At 42.4% G+C, this 21,882-nt stretch overlaps 1 protein-coding gene across 8 annotated transcripts in view; it reads right to left on the bottom strand.

Moving 5' to 3' along the window:
• Positions 1 to 21,882, bottom strand: part of LOC111246347 (glutamate receptor ionotropic, kainate 2-like) — a 294,379-nt gene that overhangs the window by 68,445 nt on the left and 204,052 nt on the right. For all 8 annotated transcript variants that reach the window (XM_022795808.2, XM_086984972.1, XM_086984973.1 and 5 more), the window contains one exon: positions 7,869 to 8,047. In XM_022795808.2, the coding sequence (XP_022651543.1) occupies positions 7,869 to 8,047 (179 nt within the window). The remainder of the gene's footprint in view (positions 1 to 7,868; positions 8,048 to 21,882) is intronic.

Genomic DNA, 21,882 nt, shown 5'->3' with positions numbered 1-21,882 from the left:
GAGTGTTTTGTATTGAATGCCTGCCGCCTAGTAGTAGTTACAAAGCACGTTCAATCGCTGGGCGTCTTTCTACGCTCCGTTTAACGTTGGACGTGCATTGCAGGGAAAAAGTGCGAAATCTTAATTGAAGCTTTCACGGAACGGAAGCTATGATACCTTGTTCGAAAAAAAGACACAACGTCGCTCCTAAACGCTCAAATACAACCCACTGGTTCCGAATCACAAATGTTGCACCTGTAAGCATAGCAAGTAACTGGCGTCAATGATTATAGCTTAGAGCCGTACTAGCAAGCAACATAAATGCTCCTTAGTCGGCGTGTTGTTTCAATGCTTATACTGTAATCATAATTGAAAAAATTTCCGTCGGATTTTTAAAAAACTTCTCATCTAATATACTCGCAAATTGCAGAAACAGTATGTCCCGATAGAATATTAAGAATAATAATACATAAGTTATTAAGGTCACACCTGAGCTGAACCTTCCATTTGGACCACAATACCTGATTTAAATTTTTAACACAATAACAGGTCCTATTAAATTTCCTACAATGCAATCCCATAGCTCTATTCAAACGAGAATGGCATTGGCAATTTAAGAAAAAAAAAGTAGCCTATTTTACAACAAAGAAATGTTAGTTCAAACTATACCGGTGTTTCATTTACAGGTGTGTATTGATGACTAACAATGGCTAACAATAGAATATCGTGTATATTTTCAGCAACTTGACCTTAACTGCATGCTCATTATGACAGGAAAAACAAGCAGCTAATATCTGTCTGCCTCTATTGAGCTCATCGATCGAAATTGATTTTGCGGTTTTCAAACAGAAATGACAGGATTGGTATTCACTATAGGCTAGAGATGCATCTACCTCGAGATATAACAATAGTTGTACCAATTTGTACGACGAAATAGCGGGCCGGAATGGTGATAGCGACAATACCGAAAAAACACGCGCTGATTTAGGTTGGTTACGCTGCTACCGGTGGGCTCGGTAGTTTTTTAACGTAATCCCGCAAAAGAAACATAAACCGCGTGAAAAGCAAAGCGGATAAATTGAATCCGATAACATTTTGAGAAAAATGGACAGACGCGAAGCTAAGAATACAGTCTGTTTCAGCTTCCAGTGCCTGTCCCGTTAACACTAACAAACGAAAACGGTTTCGCAAGGCCTTTACGATGTCTACTGCGTAGCAACAACTCCAAACATCGACAAAAAAGAAACTTCAAAAATACGGACAAGATAAAACCGACATCGAAGTCTCGTAAAAGACAGCATAGATGTAAAAGCGTGGAAATTCTACGTCCCTCAACTATACCGAGTTTTTGAACTACTTCACAGGAGGTCTTTTATGAGGAAATCGAGAAGGAAAGGGCAACACTAAGAAAGCATTTCGGAGTGTTGAAAGGTACTTGGCCAATTCGATCGGCGCCAGCTCAGGGCTAAACTAAAGATGGAGGAGAAGGAAGGGACATGCAAAAAAAAGCAACGTAACTTTGTTAACTCTGCCATCGCCGGTGCCTAATTCTGCTACCGCTGTTGTCCGTGTGTCTCGCTAGTTCTGCTAACACGATTGCCAAGCAATAGCAGTAGCGTGCGACCTTGTCGATGTTGGCCGTTTGGTTTCAATCTAGTCTAGAAACAGCTCAATGAAGCCGGCACACAACCGTGTCTATGGTAGCTCAGCAGCTATGGCTGCCACGCTCCTACTTCCTCAGCTTCTTGCCACCACCACCGCAGCATCAGCGGCAACAGCAAAAACAGTAGCGCTGAGCGGTAAATCAAATTTGCGACATTGGCTGCCTCGGGTTTCGTTTGACTACTGGTCAGCCTCTTGTCAGTGCGTAATTCATACGACGAGTAGGGAAGACAACTTCCTTCCCCTCTCTTAACTTCAACTGGAAGGGATTTAGACAGAATTCGCTATTGGGGTGTCAGACGAAGAGGGAAGATGGTTTGGCTTTAGGGGACAAACAGATGGACATCCGCTGAAGAACATAGTGGCGGAAAGGCAGAAAAAAGAGAGACCACGTTGTGCCACGTTTTCCTCACTGACACTTCTTCCCGGCAGGGGCTTAGCCTATGTGCAGGTTCGTTGGACGGATGGCCGGTTCTATTGTGCCCAAAGACTGCAGGACAGCCTGTAGTCGAATTGCAGGTGCAAACAGGACTATAATGCTATACGTAAGTTTGTTACTAAAACAAAGGCCATGAAGATTTAGGGTGCAATGCGGTATAAACGGGCCACATTTGCTCTTGACCTAAGTACAACATGAAAGACGTGTGAGCCCGCGTCAAAGCCGCGTTTACAAAAAATCTAAGCGAATGAGTTCACCTATCGTGGTGACTAGCTCCGGTTTTACTCCCTTGGGGGAAAAGTAACGAGCGTATTACAGTCTAACTCAGTCATCAAGGCTCAACATAATTACAATGTTTATGGACGCACTAGAGCTCCTTAGTTGGAAGGGGATTTCGTGCTTTGAAAGGAAATGCTAAGTAGCAGCATATGAAGATTGCAGTTCGTCGGCGACGTTTCTCAGGACATCTGCTCCTAGTGACGTACGGCAACTGTGAAATAAAGGTGGCGCACACTGCAACTTATGAAATGATGAAGACGTTGAAAATGATATCGGCGCTATTTTACAGAATTATCTGATTTAATATTGGTCGTCCGAAACGCAGCCACCGCATACGGTGAGTTGGTCGCAACTTCTCAATTGGTCCTACTACTTAATACATAGCTAGGACATAGTAGTAATTATACATAATAGCATTCTGTGCTAAGAGTTTCGGTATGGGTCGCACGTTCATTATTAAGCTTCATATAATACAGGAAATAATTCGATTATGGTACGAAATAAAAAGACCGTTTTGTTATAGAATGCAGCGTGCTACGTCATCTCTTATATCAGTTTTAATTCACTTGTCTACACGTCACTGGCGTACAATGCCAGGTCCATCGAACAGGTACATATATATATGCATATATATACATATATATATATATATATATATATATGCATATTCGTGCGTCTTGCCAACGACTTAAACTACACAACCCGTATAAATCAAAAAAGGTTATTACATTACTTTGTAGTATTGGTACAATTCGTTCTTTCGTTTGTTTTTATTAAGGTTCGAGATTCTTGATATTTACATAACGCATAGGCACAGACATACAGAAACGGCAAAAATGAATCTTTTCCTCAGTCCCGATTGTCGGTATGGCTGGCTGGGTAGAAGCTACTATAAGAGGGCCTGACTGTAGTACTTTTCTATTTTTATTACTGAAATGAAATACCTAGTCATGTGTATATATGTGTAAATATATATAATACGGTTTCCTCATCTCCTTCCGCTATGTCTCCTTCGATCTCTGGCTCACTCTTCCAACGTTGTCTTCATACGGAATGACAAGCGGGGGACAGGTCCGGCATCATTTGCGGCCCAGTATAATCGTTGCCAAATCGACCGAATGGTTCGACGACATGAACGCTGCCGCTTTTTTTTCTCGCTGCCCAACTGCCTGTTCGCCTCAACATCGTTTATCTTTGTGCTTGTCTAGTTTTCTACCATTGGTGATGGCCTTGCTGCTACCGCCGCTCGAGCTGTTCAAACGTGGCCGCCTTAATGTTTCTTCCATTCTACATTGGCATCAGGCGGTCATCAGAGCCGCGCTATTTTTGAGTGGACCACGAGTCCGTTTTGCTCATTGCCTACCTCCATGTTGCCCTTGGACTCTCCTCCATATGGACGACCTTATTCGTTCGCTTCTTTCGGCAAACGGACGACAGACTCACACGTAAAGTGAGAGGGCAGTAAAACACAAGCAAAAAATGAGGTTCTCTGGTGTCTCCCGCCACATTTTAAGCAGAGAACGTCCAAACACGCAAAAAAAGAAAACCCCTTATCACTTGCTCTGCCAACTTCCATCTTTATTCATCGTTCCCCTTCGGAGTCATTCAATGGTCCCTGTCGCTCAACATTAAGCGAGACAAAACCTTGTAGCAGAATGAGCAAGATTGAACATATTTCGATATATCTGAATAGAAATGTTCCGATAAGAGGACGATAAGGAACGATAATTCTATCTTTTGCAAAACTGACTGCCCTTTTTTGCGTTTTGTTGCCTTTAGATAATATGGATTTTACTGAAATTCGAAAAATGAGCTGAAAAACTACAAAAAAAAATACATAAAGCTAAGGTCCAGATGTTAGAGTCAAGAATCCTAGAAAGTAAGCTTCTCAAATTAACATCTGAATGTAGGATAAGACGCAGCTGTGATTCTCCCATATACAGGAAAAGTTAAGTTTTGGAAAAGTTTTCCTTTATTACATCCAAATTGCGACCTTGTGTTTACACCATTACTGAATGTTTTGTTGACTGACCTATATTATTGAGTGTAGCATACATATCTATATATATATATAACAGCCAATCTGAGTGACATGCAATATATAACTGGATTTTTTAGTAGCTAGCCAGAACTGTTCTATTTTACACGAGAAACCCCATACAATATAACACTGCTAATAGTACACAGACTTACATAACCGTAAAACGGAAATAGTTTTAAAATCATATACAGCTTCTGCCTATCGCATGCGACGAAGAGCAAGATTTGGCAGAGGCGAGGCAAGGAAAAGAGATTGTACGCACGGTGCACAACAGAGCCTCGAAATATTTTCTAATACGCACTATTTCTTTGAATTCCTTTGACCCCTTGCGACACTGTCCTTTACCCTAAGGCTTATGGCTTCCTGGCTGGTGTCCGCTCTTCATTTCAGTGTAACTGACTTTTCGGGATGGGGAAAAATATTCCCAGTTGTACGCTGGTCTGTTCCCAGAAAGTCGGATGGGTCGACACAGCGCTTCTGCCCTGCACTTGGGGTCAGAGAGAAGAGACCACGACACGAGAGACTGGAGCAGTGCACGACTCGATGAGTAACACGATTTTTAGAGCACAACGTTACAACACACACACTGTCGGTTTTGTCTGCCTGCGAGCTGCGGGGTGGGTGTATGGGTGGAATGGAACGGATGGGGTTGGGAAAACAAATCGCTCTCTTTACAATAGGGGAATGGAAGACAGAGATGGGAAGTGGCGTTGAGATGGGTGGCCGCCTGCTACGAAACCAAGCCGGCATAAGGAGAGGTCGAACACTGACACAGGCTCCCCTCAAATCCCAGGCGCGGTCAACCTTTGCCTTTAGCTTGTTGTTCACATGTTATTGTTGGAAAGTTCATATGGTAAGACGTCGCAGGAGGACGCAAGCCAAGAACCGACATGCCCAGAAAAACGCAGCACGGAGCGCGCAAATCTCCTAGTGGTCCACTGCGCAATGTAGTTGTCGGTCAAGGGGCCGGATCCTCATCGGAAAATAGAGCTTCGGTAGCTTTTTTTTTTATTGTACTTCTTCGACGAAGTATATGAGATCAAAAGGAGACATATATAAGTCGAACAGACAATTCACAGCAACGTGAGGGAGTCAGTAGCATTGGCTACAGGATAAAAGGGACAAACTAGTATAAAGCAGGAGACCCTGCATACATGCAGGCCCCTAGGCAAAATCAGTAATTATCATAATTTGCGACTGTGCTTTAACAGCCATTACTCAAGTTGCGAAACAGGCTGTCAGGCTTTTAGTGTTTTTCCGAGATAACTTGCTGAGGATTGCCCTATCAATTGGTACCCGAGCAATAGTCAGTTGAGTCGCGTGGAATTGCAACGAGAGCGGGTAACCATGAAGAGCAAGGTATTTCTTCACAATTCACAGAGTGATTCGCGGGAAGAAAATGCCAGAAAACACTGCGAAAAAAGCGTATGATATATACGGTTTCTTCAGTAATGACAAAAGGTGCTACTACAAGAATGACCTTAGTAGGCACAAAAAAGTGCCACTTATCCACACGAAATCTCATTGCGTCAGCATCATCTATAGACAACAGAGTAGCTTAGAGGCTACGGCGCTGTTCGACGAGGTGTAAGTCGTAGCGATATGGTCAACTTGAAGTTGGCCTATCCTTTTGAACTAGCATTTAAGCATTCAATCACCAGGACACACTTCAGAACGAGGTCAGACTGATAAGAAATAAATATGTTTGTACAAACGCTACCGCACAGATTTCAATTGTAAAAAACTGTGGTGATACGTCTGCACTAGGCGTCATTGATTTTCCTCTGCGCTCAACATAACAAATATTCTCGGAAACGGTACATGACAGTTGATTTTGTTCTTGTGGTTTAACATACAATATAGATAAAAATACTTATCCAGTTATGTGAACTGCTTCTATCAGAAATATCAACTCCAGAATCTCATGAAATGAGACGTAAAAAAATCTGCCGGTTATTATTTTTATTATAACCATAAGAAAAGCTTATGACACGTAAAAAGTATATCTTGATACGTTGATTCGCCATCGACTGTTCTTTAGCCTTATGTTTATCTTGCGACGGCGACTCATTAATATAGTAACACTACGTTTGTTAATTGCTCATCAGACAATCCCACGGGAAGCCCACATACGGCACTGACTTGTGTTTTCGGAAACGCAAAAAACAAATGTGATGTTTAATTAAACACATAAAAATCAAAATAGTGGTTGAGAGAAACATATTTAAATGAACTCTAATGCGTATACCTGGACTAGTCTGACTTTAGATACCTCGTCGTGCTTGATACGTAATAACTGGTAGAGTCTCTAAAGCCTTCATGACATTGTATGTTTATAGAGATTTAAAATTTCCTTGGTGTCTCGGGACTTTTACAGATTTGCTAAACACTTCAGTGTCAAACAGGTACGGATTAAAATGCTAGCTGCGTGCCGATAAGCACTGCCTTGTTCTGCGACTTAGCTGACGTCCCTTGAATAGACGGTCTAATAAAAGGGACTATGTATATTACTGTTGTAAAAGCTTGCATTGATATTTAGTGTAGTCAAGCAGAATGTTACCGATTACCTCTATCTATTCTAATAATTTGTTGTCCGTTTCATTCAATTTAAATAAGCCAATTATATGCTCTTAAGCAGCAACGCTTATTTACGAGAAGTAATCTCGAAAGGTTCTCTCCAATTGTACTGACAGAAGAAGCCAATCTGCTGATGAGAAATAGGCGAACCGAAGTATCCTAGCAGAAGGATAAGTTTTTCTGCCTCCGATCTCCGTTGAATACCAGGTAAGTCTCCCATTACAAGTGTCTCTGTGTTATTTGAAGCCTGGCCATATTCTTTGTTGCAGACAAAAAAAAACAGTGCTCATCACGAAGATTCACAGAATTTCATCTTCCAGTATCTCATTGTTTGTCTTACGAATCGAGACCTATGAAGGAGCAGCCCAAAAGCAGCCGTCTAAGACGAGGACGGAACGTCGTGGGCAGAGCATAGAATCGTACTAAGAGAGTCTCACCAGGAATAAGCCCAATGAAAAACATCAATAAGGTTTTAGAATAATTCCAACAATAACGAATATAGTAGTCCTCCTCAGTGACTGGTCCATTCATTTGTATAACTCGATGTGCTCAAATGATCTTTCTTTGCTTTCCGCGTCATCATTTTATCTAGAATCATTTTTATATAAAAATACAGGTAGGACCAACGCAATGAGCTAATAAATGCAGGTGTTTCCAACGGTCAATTTGACAGGTTCATTAAATGTTTCTTTCAGTTGTTCAGGGTTAATTAAATGGAGAAGGAAGGTCTTTCGATCGTGTAGTTCTAGTCAGATATGTTTACAGGAGACCCCATATAGTCAATAGAATATTGTGCCAGCCAATGAGGCTCAGCCGCCACAAGGCTATAATACCTGTGCACCATATCGCTAATAATACTAATGATAATAAAGCGGAGTGGATAATACTCACATGTTTAAGGCATTCGTATAGATTTTTTCTATGAACATCTAGAACGACCCTATTCTGTTCGGACTTCTTGATCTTCCAAAAGAGATCTCTGTAGGGCTCGTTGGGCACAAACTGGTACATCTGAATCTTCCAGCCCTCGCGACGAGCACCCTTGATAAAATCCTTAAGTCGAATAATACCTGAAATTTTAAAAATACGTTACAAAAACCGTTTAATCTGTGAAATAGTATTAATACGTATAAAATAAGACGTTTTTTGCGTACATATGTATCGCTAAAAAACTTTTATAACTAAATTATTTTAACGGTTTAGACGAATAAAACAAGCCTAACGTGCGGAGTAGAAAAGGCTTTCTTGCTACGAATTGCAGAAATGCGCATCTGTTATAGGAGATGAGAGAGGATTGTTGGGATAGGAGGTACTTGATGGTTTGATAAGTGTTACTGGGCATATAAAAAGTTTTCGAGGATGATCTCCTTAGCTTAGTTGTCTCCTGTTGCTGCTGGCAGTCAATTGCGTCGACTTGAGTCATTTTTTTTCGCCTCTTTAAGGTATCTATCGGTCTGATCGTTTCTTAATCGTATATTTATTGAAATTATGGCTTCGCAAGCTCGTCCCGCTTTCTCGAGTTCGGCTGCTACCATAACAGCGCCTAAGCTGATACGTCGTTACGCGGAGGACGACAGGTGTCGAACTTCGGATCGTCATCGAAAGCGTTTAATATATCTGCTTAATGCTAAACAAAGTAGCGTGATTAGCGACCGTTAATAGTGATTCGGTGTTTTGTCTATAGTAAAAATCCTAACCCTAACCAACACCTAATACTGTTAGCTTCTTTTTATGTGCACACAAATAAATCCTGCATATAAAAATCGGCAATGACCGACGGGAACTCTGTGAATGGTGTTCGATAAATTTGCTTGATGGAAAAATTATGTACTACCTATTTGAAAGGTTCATAAGATATCATAGTACCTGACCTAAAAACTTCTCATAGAAAACTCGCTCTATTTCAAGAGGTTCTTAACATTAAAATGTGTCACATATAGTGTCTTTTTTATTTTTCTAGTCACTTTTTATAGCATCGTTCCGTGCTCAAGTCGATCGAAACACAATGCTGATTCAATATATTAACATAAAGGTTTACGTTTGCAAAGCACATACAGGCAATATAAACTAACAGTAATGTTTCTGCCGGTGTCTCTACCACAATATAAACTACACATCAAGGTACAGCGTACTACACAGCGTCACCCTCTCCAAGATACAGATTATAGAATATCAGGTTTTTGTAAGACCGACGAATGGCAGAACATATCGGCTACAAACTGATAAACCATATAAACTTAATCAGATCACTTAAAAATACAATTGAAATGCTGTAAACACTTTTGTTTTGAAAATACGATCTAGACTTTGGTAGAAACTTGTTCGGCTCAGTTACATATAACAACGCATCAATAGCGTATCCCAGAGTACCCCCCGTGCTCGTTGCGCAACAGGCAGCTAAAGACGGAAAGCGCTTCATAGAATAATATTGTATATTTGTGCGCGTGATAACAAATACTCAAAGTTGTCAAAAATTGCTCAGATTGGATTTCCAAAGTAAACTCAATTGTTTCTTCATCTATTTTCTATCAATAGAGAAAAGCCGACGCCTTTAGATGTCGTTGCAGTTGTTATCTTGGAACGCTTTCGGAAACTTGTTAACATCGGATCTTTATATTGCATTTATAGGCATGTAATGCTCATTAACTTACTTGAAAAATAGTAATGGCTTTAATAACACATTAATTAGTACCTAGTAAGCGGGGGGCTTCTGGCTGGTAAGAACTAATAAGGGCTTGAGGGGCCCGATATCCTTTGAAGACGTGTAACGGCTCACGCGACGCAGAGTCACGACCGCTATATTTTGCGAATGAGTGCTTTTGTCTCGCTCACCGTCAACTTAGCGTGTCCTTAGGAAAAGCCAGTTTGGCCTTTGCTCCTTTCCTCGCGATTTGTGCGACATTAGGTCCTAAAAAAAAAACTATATCAAACAGTGTACATTTGGTGCGTTTGCGCCATATTTAATATTGTAATTGATAACTTTTCTGATATAACAATAGTAATTAGTTTTGCTTCTAACCATAGTTCCCCGGTTAGAAGATAGCATTTTTCTAACTTTCATATACCATTTCGTAAGCGATAGCTGTTATTACTTTATGGCCCAAATTTGTTACATTCGCCAAATTGTTTAAGAGGCAACAACAATGCATGGCATACACTGCACTTCTATTAGTAGTAGAAGGTTCCAGGGAAAATTTCTAACTTTGATGGGTTAACGGTGTACAACCACAGCTGTATTGAGACATTTTGCCAACTACACAGAGGCGTGAAGACACAGTCTCCATTTGGCTAGACTAGAGCTAGCAAATAGTGACGGATATAATAATGTAGCTCTATTAGCCGGTCGGATAGGCGACCCAGCATCGTCTACATCTTCTCGCAAGTGACGGGCTTCGGGACGAAAACGGAAAGAGGACCTGATAGGCCAAGAGTCGTCGTCGCCACCGCAGTTGTTTTAGAAAGGGTAGACTAGAGGCTACCGGGCACAGACTTTCAAGCTACAAGAACGAGAGAGAGATAATAAGCGATAGGGATAGTGAGTAGAGCCTGAAAAAAGGCCGAAAAGACTGAATCGAGCAGGCCTAGCAAGCGCAAACGAAAACGACACGTAGACCGCGTAGTGACATCACCTATACAAGAAACCGTTTTGCTACTGCTGCAGATATACGTATTTTGTTCCTTCGGCGGCCAGATCCGTGCGTTCCCTAACGAGCGGCTTCGATGGGACTTCATACACAGTAAAGAGCATAGAGAAAGCGGGCCCCACTACAACCGAGTGATTCAGCAGTAGGTTCCTTTTCGTAACACAGCTAGCAGACACAGTCAACGAGTGGGCCTGAACAAGCGAGCTTGTTGCAGAAGCCTGAGGTGTCCTCTTCACGACTAGCAACTAAATAAACAGGTGCAATCGGCGAGGGGCCAACGCAACGAAATAGCAGGAACAAAACGAAACCTGCAAATTAGCGATAGAAAGAAAAGAGGTCCAGCTACATAATACGATGTACAGGTATGCTACTTAATTATAGACGCTAAAGCAGAAGGGAACGATGGTTGCGGCTGGATGACAGCAGCAAGAGTATATCGATAGTCCTTCGTTTGACAAACAGGATTCCGCTAACAACGTCGGCCGCCTATACTCACGGTGAATGATGCAATTGCCGTGATGGTATTAAAAGCGCTATTGTTAGCCACCATAACCGTCACAGCCCTATATACTCATCAAGATTATTATATCGGTGCGCAGCAACGAGCCAGAGAGCGAAATAATAGCTAACCATTACCTGCCGTTAGGTGTACTAATATCCATTAGATTCTCGTATACAGACGCGTATTCATGCAAGTAAACGCTATATTTATAGAAATTGATTGGGTTGATCGAATATATAGATATGTCGGGAGCTTGTTCGACCTCGTACAAATTCGATGGGCACAGGGTATTTGTACGCAATAAATCAGAGTGCGATATGGACGCATTATAACAACCTGTGCACCCTTGTATGTTAGCTTACTGAAAGTGCATTGAATTGCCCTCTGACTTTGAGGCTCCTATTCTTTACTATTTAGAATGTAAGGACTACTTAACGAAAATACATGAGACAGGTTTAGACCTTACGGCGATAGCTGACGACGAGCTGCCTTAGGCTCGTCCACATATTCTTTTTTTAGGAAAAAAAGAAAGTTCTCTTTACTGAAGCTATTGCTGAAAGCTTTTCCAGCAAATATGCCTTCGGGAGACACTTGAGGCCAGCGAGAGGAAAAATTAATTGAATTTAAATGATGGCCACTTTCAATTTGCTCATGAGTGAAGTTTTTTCCAGCTACTATGCTCCTTGGAAGTTTCATTGCATGCATCGTGCAGGCGCAAAAATTTAGACAAAACTTGAAATCACTATGATCTTCTATAAATTGCAGGACACTGCTACTTCCTGTCTCTAATTTCCATCGATGCGCTCGACTAGAAATGACCGCTGGTCGATAAGAAATGCTCTGGTTTGCTAAATTTAATTAATTTTTAAACTTTTTTTTTTGAAGCAATAAACTTTAATAGCCATCTAAGTACTAATACATTAAAACGAAGCTGAGAAAAAACCAACTATCAGCTATCTTGGATGTCGCTTTATCGTTTAGTCGTAGTTTACCATCTGTATTGCTACGTTCGATAGATCAACCTTCCGTAAAACCTTTGGAGTTACTGATTATTCATATTTGTAATCGGCGCAAAACTGACACATTATTTTAATAAAATAGACTGAGACTGAAAAGGCAGCAGTGGGGAATATTAAATGGGCTGCTGGGCAAATGGTAATAGGAATAGTCGAAGGGAAGTCGTCATGAATGTTGACTCAGGGTGGAGCTGGCGTGTCTCGGGCTCACGTTTACGTTTATCCAGCACTATACGGATTTTAATGCAGTTAGTTACGGTCTAACTGAAGAGAATGTTGCGCATCAATTGTGATAGCCCGCTGCTTCTTTAGCGTGCCCTTTTCTTCTATTCATTGGCTTGCTTCGCCCGTATCCTGGAAGGAGACCTAGCAAAAATAAGTTAGCTAGTGCGGTTGACCAGCCGGCTGTTCGTTGTTTTAAGGCTCTTGTAGCGCCTCACCAAAAAGGATGACTGCTCGCTCCCCTATCAGGTATTTTTCTGGGATGGTAGTGCAGTAGTGATCTAGCGGGTCACTATTCGTTACTGGCCAGCTACCATCCTTGGCTCAACGAAAGGCCAGGCGAAGTCGAGTCGACCAAAGGAGAAAACAAAAGCAACGCGACAAAAGAACGATCCTTCTTCCGCCCCGTTTCTTTGCCTTCTGGCTATCACTCTTTTCTGTAATGACCACTTCTGACGGACACCTAAAAGACCTACAGTCTCATTGCTTTGGCTACATCTCTCAGCTCCCGAGATAAAGCGGGAGTTCAGCGGCGCCGATCTGGTCCGGTCAACGGTCAACATCACCGCTGGCCTCTCTTAGCCTTGCCCCCTCTAACGCAATACACCGAAGGAAAAAGAAGGTGTGCCATGAAAAAGGCTTCTAGGAAGAGGCAAAGCTTGTGCGCAAAAGCCGATATGACTCAAGAGGAAGCCCTCCAATAAAAGCTATTGGAAGCTACTGGAGAGGTTACTAACCTCTCAGCTAAAACGAGTCATTCTACGGAACTTTCTTCCATCGTATCTGCGACAGGTAGCCAAGTCGCACAGATGCAACCTGAATAGAAAAAGAAGAAAAATTAGTAGCAAAACGAAACAATGAACAGCTAGAATCCGAGGGGAGAAATTAATGCATGAAGCAGGAACGCATAGTAGCGCTCCTTGTGTTTATGTTATCTTTTACCACCATGACTGGTTCCGGAACTATTGCTAAGATAATGTCTTACTTGCAATTATACCGCCAATCATCCTAACCAGAATCGCTCATGGAGGCAGCGGGTAAGATTCCATTTAGAAACTACGCCACTCGCGTTCGTATTTTCTTTTCCGTGATATGTCAGAATGAACCTAAGCCGTAGCTCCATATATTCAGCTAGGTAATATATATATATGTGTGTGTAAGAGAGAAGCTTCAGCTTTATCCATATGTGGTAGCAAAAAACTGTGCACATGATTGTGTCCAAGTGCATAATGTTCTGCTCTTACCTTTTACTGAAACACTTTCAATCTCTTTCTTTATCAATATCAATCAACATCAGTCTCTTTCTTTTTTTTTTTTAATTGAATACACTCGCAGCGTTTTAATATGGCTGGAAAAACGGAAAAATACTACGAAGCTGATGTATTTTACAACGTCGCTTTTCACAAAGCGGGTCAATATTGGAATCAACATCCGCCACAGTTTAAACCTATTCTATAGCGACGCCAAGGATCGCTGAAACCTATTGATAAGGGGTGCTAACTTTGACAGGTGACTATGAAAGCAAGGCTGAAAAGCTCTTGATAGAGCAGTCAATATCGAATTCTTGTCACGACAGAAGTGACGAGACTGTTAGAGGACCTGTCAAAGTTCACCGAATCAGGCTTTGATAAGAACTGGAACATATCTCGAGACCCAGAAAGTTGAAGTTGGCAAACCGTTTCAACAGTATAACTTGAACTAGCTAAAGTAGTTTTAAGAGCACCGATTAATTTGAGTATCTTTTAATTAACACAAATCAAGGATCGCACACATTACACCCTTCCAAGATCAGAGCAGGCCTTAGGCAGAATGAACATTCAAACAAATAAGCTACGGGCAACCCTTTGAAGATAGAAGGACATTTTTAAGGCTGATGGTAGGCCAAATTTTGCATTCGATTAACAAAGTGACTGCATGAAACACTTTTGTAATACTCGTGTTAATCTCAACATCATGAACGCGTCTTCTCCGATTGAATTACTAAGTAAACGGTTTATACAGGCTCATAGGTCAGAGTTGGTCCGAAGCGTTTTAAGGACGAATTTTCTCGGGAAAGTTAGATCACACAGTAGCCTACAGAGTTTTTACACTGTCGACTATGGGCGTAGTATTATAATGTACGTATAAAAAACAAATTGAACCTCATCGGGGTGTCGATCAGTGTCAGGTTAAGCAATAGTGGGGTAAGTGTACACAAAAACCTTTTCTTTTACCAGGTACTTCGCTACGATGAACAGACTCGTTCGTAAAGTGATGCGGTAGGATATTCATGGGCACAAACGGCTTGCTAGCTGACTTTATCGCCTGGTATCAATCGTTCATTAATAAACTTCTGTCTTCAGTGGTATGTCTACCGGCCAAAGTTCTGCTGCAGGGCAATGGTACCACAATCTCGAACCAATATTAATATAGTTCGGTTAACTAAAGGTCAGGCACCGATGTATATATATCCTGCGTATCCCTGTTACTGGATATTTCTCCAAATGGTAGAAACAACAAGGATAATAGTATATAATAGTGAAATGTAGCCAATGGATACATTTCGATAAACATTAGATCGGTGCAAAAAACAAAGTCAGACAGGTTTAGTGCTTATTATAGCTGTGAACAAAAGATAAGTTTCTCTCTGAATGTACATTAATTCTTTCATCAGAGTTTTTTTTTTTTTGAAGTTTTTATTATCACAACCATTTTTTTTTTCAAAGTTTGTAGGTACTATTAAGTGAGAACTATTGTTTATTTTCACGTATGCACACATATAAATTAATACACACTAGATGTAATGCGACATATATCTATAATGTAAAGCTTTTATTTCTTTGCAGTACAAGCACAATCTATTATACGACTAGATCGACTAGATAATACAGCTCAGAAGCTTACATTGCCTTGCACTCGATTGTGTCCTACTCATGAATGTCTTACGAAGTGAACAACGTGCCTAACCTTGAAACTGTCAAATCAGTGCGTCCTTGTTGTAAACGGTAGACGTAGAATCTAACTTGGTCCCCTTCGGTGCAGCCTTTTACTTTACATGCTTCCCTTATAACGCAGCTTGACTTGGATTGGTACGCTAAATTCGATTAGCAGAACGGGTCTAGGATCAGGGTTGCAAGTACTGTTCGAACAGCACACGATATAGCATGCCATTGAAGTAACTGTGCCTCGCGTCAGCGATGTTCAAGTAATCGTGAGCTACCAGGAGAACCGGCGCTAGAGGGGTAAAGGGGGTAGCAGGTACGCTTGTACGTGGAATAAACGCTTACTTTTCTTTCTACAATATTCACTAGGTCTAATTCAGAAAAAGAATAAATGTGTTTCGTTCGAACTCTAGCGAAAAATCTAGAAAATGAATTGGGGCCCAGCTTCTTTTCCATCGGCGTACGTTGGGCTTTGGAACGTTAAACAAGCCTGCGCATAGGCGTAGATCACCAGCCGGTTCTCTAGAACCTGTTTACCTCAATGGTGGTAGCACTAAGAGCTATCAGAATTTTCGTTGCCTTATCCACATCAATCAATTTCCAATGCAATGGAAGCTTGTGCGCAAGTACGCGTCTTTCGCCACCTCGTTTTTCTCGAGATCGATAGGTGGCGTCGACCAGGACCAGGACGCTTGTTCAGGAAACAGCAACTTGATCGTTCGATAAATGACCTAACGCTGCCCACGTAGGATTTATTATAGCTAGCTGCTGCTACTCGTAGGACGCCCAAAGCGTTTCTAATATATGCTGTGACATGAGACCATTCGTTCACGTGTAAGCATGAGCGTCGGCGGGTTTACGTATTAAGTCTCGAAGCGGCAAAGTTTTTCTCGGTTGTAACATTTAGCCAAAGCCTCGTCTTTTTTCTCGCGGCAAGTTAGTATCGACCTTCTGCAAAAATATCTCACTGTAAATGAAAGGCGGATTCGATATAAGCTATTGTTCTAAGCTTGTCTTGCTGAGTGAATTATGCCGTTCAAGGCGCGGCAGTCCCCAGCATGTAAATAGTAATTGGCCGAATTGCACACTCTGCAATACAATATGCAGAATACTAGAAGTACGTGTGCACATTCTCCTTAATTTATATTGACGTTTGAACAAACAGTCGGTCCAATTCGACTACTGTCAAAGTAATTTTGGCAAGCAGATGTAAAAATGACGACAGTAAAGGTGTTTAAGATGACGGCGGTAATTGTATCGCTAAAACCTGATGTTCCAAGGTAATGCTGCCCTATAGTTAACCATTTTAACTCAAAGCCTACAGACAACTAACAGGGATCCCTCTCACTTGGCAACGAATGATGATATGATCCTAATGATATCTCGTAGAGGTGCCAAAAAGCATCTCTACGGTGGGTGGGCAAAGCTGACGGTAACAGCGTGGCGGCCAGTGGGAGGTTAAGCCGTTGAACCGGGCCGAAACAGAACACAGAAAAGAGCGGGACAACTCCGAACGTCTGCTGGCTAAGAGCGGTAAGCGGCCTAATGGTGCGGTGAGAAGGAACGCACGAACGAAGCCGGCCGACACGGATAGGCCTGAACCAAATGAGCCATTCGTGCCATGCACCCGTAGATGTGTACTCATTTAGCTGACAGACGGCAACTACTAACGCTATGGCTAAAATCGCAAGTTGAGGCCCAACGTTTTGCATTGTAACCGCTATTGAAATAGTCGCAGTAGTGCCAGTGGTAGTAACCATGGCAGTGTCGCTGAGCTAGTGCATTAACACAGACGCGTCTACGTTTGTTATCCCTACCATGAAGGTTATTATCGATCTACTCGTGGATTTATTGACTTAGTCTGTTGATTGTCTTCGCAAAGCGCACACAATTAGGCGGAAGCGATCGACGAAGTCAAAGCGAGGCGGATCAACAAACAACAGCGAAAAGTAAACGGGAACCGCAAGCGTTGTGTGCTTCTTTCGCTTTTCCCAATCCGCACTCCGCAATTCGTGCGTGGAGAACATGTTGACCACGACAAGGGGCTGGCCAGTCTTTAAGCACTGCAAACTCCAGCACGGCTCGAATGAGTTGGTCTAAGATAGCATCTATCATGTGTGAGCGGTCAACAGATAAAAAAGAAGAACTGTCAGGCACGATTGCTTATTCTTAGCCGCTGGCCATTACACTGAAAACATCTATCATGCAGAGCAATCAAACCATAAAGAGACCACCACAGATTAGCCTGCGGGCAGCCGAACCGGCAGGCATCTTTGGATTCTGAGGCTACTCAGTATAAGTAAGAAGAGGATAACCTTCAGAGGCCTCTAGAAAAGGGAATAAAGGGACGGGAGACGAAGGAAAGGCACAGACGACCGCAAAGAAACAACAGTTCTGTCCGTTCAGAGGACCGAACTGAACTGGGGTTTTGGCTAGGATTTCAAAATTAAGCTAAAAGCGGCGGCGGCATGGTTTTTCACAAAGAAGGCAGGGAGGAGAAAAGGCTGACGGGAGCTCCTTTGCCTTGGATCCTCTAACCGGTAGCCCGTTTCGCTCTGCTAGAAGACGGTCAGCGACCACGGAGCATTAGTGGCTTTAGTGAACCTTGCATGGATAGGAGAGACAGCAGCAGGATCCTTGTTTGTCTTACCGTTAGCGAATCCCGTACCCTAACCCTCTCCCACCGGACAAGCAGTAGTCGGCAGCCGGAGAGGCTCGCGTCCAGGACACCAGCTTGATTTAGCTTCAACAGAACGTACTGGCCGGCAGCCCCAACATCAGCCACTGATGTGGCCCCAGACAAAATGGTCGTGACTGCCGCGTCGAGCCGGAGAATCGTTCTGAGTGTGAAATTGGAGAAATTGGCATTTTACAATTGACTAGCTCGATCTCCGGGAAGAACAAAGCGAAATAGCACCGATAATATATGTGCAAAAAGGTGACATGGGCTGATTTTGAGGGTTGAGTTTAATTGGGGATACGAGTTTAAAAAAAGTACGAATGCGGGGCTGTGCGAGCTGGCTGGCTAAGAGACTTGACAAGCAGAGCGGGTCACTGGGGCTTAGCGGTAGAGTGGTAGCGATTTAACTGCAGACATGTTTAAGAAAGGCATCAGGAAATAGCACAGGCGCAAAGGATCGGAGCACGCCGAAGTCAGAATTCTTCCCCGAGTTTCGTCTTAGAAACTGGAAGCAAACCGACCCAACCTTTATAGACGTTTATTAACGATGTTAACTTTCACGGGACTGATTGTCTAGCGAAAACGGCGCTATTCATTGCTACAAGTAACGGTTGGAAGTGTTGCAACAAGGCGAGACAGCGGTTTTATTTGCACCGATGTTGCGAATATTGGTGAATGTCTATGATCGTGCATGTGTATGTTTTTGCGCGCAAGCCTTATAGAGTGAGAGATCGAGCGAAACTGAGGGACAAAGCAAGAAGGCGGCGGAAGCGAGACAATATCAGCCTAATATTCTCACCTCTCAATTCAGCATTGTCGGTCGCTTAGCAGCAGTAATTGTTGCTGTTGGAATACTGCTGTAATAGTATTAGTGGTAACAGTCAAGATGGCCAGTGGCTGTATCTCATTGGCCGGTAGCACAATCTAAATAACGACGGCGGCGACAGCCAAGCGGCATCCACCTCGTCTGGCCTTCGCCTTATCTTTCTGATCTGATGCTTTTTCTTTTGCTACCTTTGCTGTTTACTCGAGTAGCTATTCAGGAAAGTAAGAAGCAAAGAGCAGAGAAACAACGTTTTTGGGTGAAGATCAGAGAATGAACTGAACATGGAGCAAAGCAGCAGCGACGACGACAGGACCAGCAAAAGTAAAAGGTAAGTACGCTGATTCATGCAGCACTTACACACACACGCTGGCAAGAGTCGGGATATACGAAGACGGGCAGCTGAGAAAGAAACGAGCTTCAGCAGCTGAAGGCATTTCTCTGGTGCCGTTGCTGTTGCGACTGCTGCTTGTTGGTTGTATTACTCGTCTCCTCAATAAAGCCAAATATAACAGTAACACTAAGGTACACGGCAGAGACGAGAAAGAAATTGGTACGATGGGGATAGGCGGCCAGCTGGGACTCCATGGGAATTGGACTAGGAAGAAAGAGCTACTGCTAAGAAGAAGATAGGCGGCTCCAGTGGCGTTGGGTAGAGAGTATGGGAAATGCGTACCGCCAGTAGGATTGCTGGTTTATGGCAGTTTGTAAGTTGGTAAGAGAGGACGAAGAGCTAAGAAGAAAAGCTGGAAAAAGAAGGAAAGTATAAAGAAAGTGACTATCTCAAAAAAGACAGAGCAAGAACATTGCTCGTAGAGGTGAGAGAAAGCGAGTGACAGAGGGGCATTACACAGTAGGGCGGAGGCAAAATTGTGTTTGCAGGCGAGATTTTCTGTTTGCCTCGACTATTGCTTCTACTAGCCGCGTCACACCGTGCCTATGTTCGACTGTAGAGTCCTCTTGTTGGCCGCGGGGTAACAGGCCACCACCGACGTCCCTAACGGAAAGCGCCGTGCATTACGCTTGTCTACGGGATGAATCGTTTGCCTACTGGGGGTAAGAGCAACAGGGTGCATCCCTAGGGCTGCTAAGAGCCAGCAGAAATAGGCCAACATTGCTTTTGGCGCTGCAGCCACGTTGCTACGCTCGCCTGCCATTGCCGCCGTCTCGTCGTTGTTGTCGTCTTCTTTATATGACAATACTGTCCATCTATTGCCTTATATAAGATGACACCATAAGCTACCAAAGTAAGCTCAAGAGCGGTTGAGGTTAAAGCTGGTACGCTCGATATCAGTACAAAGATCCGCGTTTTATTCTACACTGCAAACAGAACAGCCACGAATAGCATTTGCCAGGTGGGGTTTCGTATGAAACACCCCTGACTCTGTACTGACACACCAACCAAAAGCGCCAAACAAAACGCACTACGGTGGCTGTCATTGGCAAAATAGCAAGCATCCGAAGAGGAAGCTGAGCAGTAGCTTATAATGGTTAGGCCACTTTACACAATCTCAGGTCTGCGGTGGCCTGAACTTGTTGTATTGTCGAGGTATCTCTTGCTTTGCTTGGAAGGAAATAGAAGAAAAGTAGCTGAACCGCTTTTACGACGATGCGATTTGCGGAGCCTTCTGGCCAACGCACTGTACGTCTTTAGCTTGTACCATTGCTTCTACCAATCTTTCATATTGCTTTCCTGGCACATTCTGTTGCGACGCCCTTGGCTGCGTTTTCTTTTTTGCCTTTCCCACATATTTGCTCTCTCAACTGCACACTGGAGAAGCACCGATTGAGTCAAAAACAAAAACAGGTCAATGGAGGGTCATCCGACCAGCGGACACATATTTGTTCCGATTACCGTTAATATGTCTACTTCCTATCCGATTTACGACAGAATTTCGTAGGTCATTTAAAGTTGCTTATTTTATTTAGTATACGGTAGTGCAACAGGAATAAAAATACTCTGTCCGTTGTAGCATATATTATTAGTAATTGGACTGCAAACCGTCAGAAAAGCACTTTATCTTATACTTGCACTGGTCCATGTTTTAGACGCCGTTTGAAAACATTATAAACGCACAGCCGGCTGAATGCAATAATCCGGTTACCATAATAGGTTAAGTTTTTATGTTTTGAATGAAAAATTTATTTAAAAGGATTTTCAATATAGAATGAGTGTTGCGTTTCGATTCTAAGTAAGATTCTACTAATCTGTTAAAAGCGGAATCGACAAACTTTGAGATTATTAACTTTTAAATTACGCGCTGCTAGCAGACGAAATTTAGCTTCTAGTGTTTTAGCTTCGCCACTACGCTTAAGGGCCAAGTATTTGCTTTTCAAAAATCACAACTCTGCGGAAATTCATCGAAAGCTCATAAAACATTAGCCAAAAGGGCCTTGAGCAGAAGCACAGCACAGGAATGATGCAAACATTTCAGGAACGAAAACTGAACTGTTGAAGACCAGCAAGTAGACAACGAAGGACGGGAACGCATTGCCACAATCACCATGCCTCTATGTTCCCTGAATTGAACAGAGAAATATTTAATGTAGGCTTTAATGCGCTTATTCTACCGATCAAAGCCTATATGATTATGGAGCGTTTCATGCCTTAAAAAGGTCAACTGGTAAATAAGCATATACCATTACCGATTTATTTCAAGAAGCCATTGATAGAAATGTTACACACGGAAACGCAAATGGTGGGTATATAGCTGTCCAAAAGTCGTCAGAGCGCTGAGAAGTGTGCAAAAAACAAAGGGTACTACTGAAGTATATTAAGAAATAACCAGTTTGGTCAGCTCGAAAGTTATCCAATTTCGAAGTCCGCTGGATTCGTTTGTAACAATAGGATAAATTCATCATACCTAAATATCAAATGTAATAACGCATTATAATATGAAGTTTTAGGGTTTTAAGTACTTTTTTGAAGAATTATCTCCTCCTATTATAGAGTGAACGTTTAGTTTGACAGAAGCTTTTAGAATTCATAGATAAAAAAGTTTATTTCAAGTAAATATTACTATCATAGCCCTGGTGTTCGCATAAGATGTAGGCATTTATTAAAAAATACCCATCACACAATCCATCGACGTCATGT

This window comes from Varroa destructor, unplaced genomic scaffold (assembly GCF_002443255.2).
Source record: "Varroa destructor unplaced genomic scaffold, Vdes_3.0 BEIS01000003.1, whole genome shotgun sequence".
Classification (NCBI taxonomy): domain Eukaryota; kingdom Metazoa; phylum Arthropoda; class Arachnida; order Mesostigmata; family Varroidae; genus Varroa; species Varroa destructor.
This window is presented reverse-complemented; position numbering and strand designations above follow the sequence as displayed.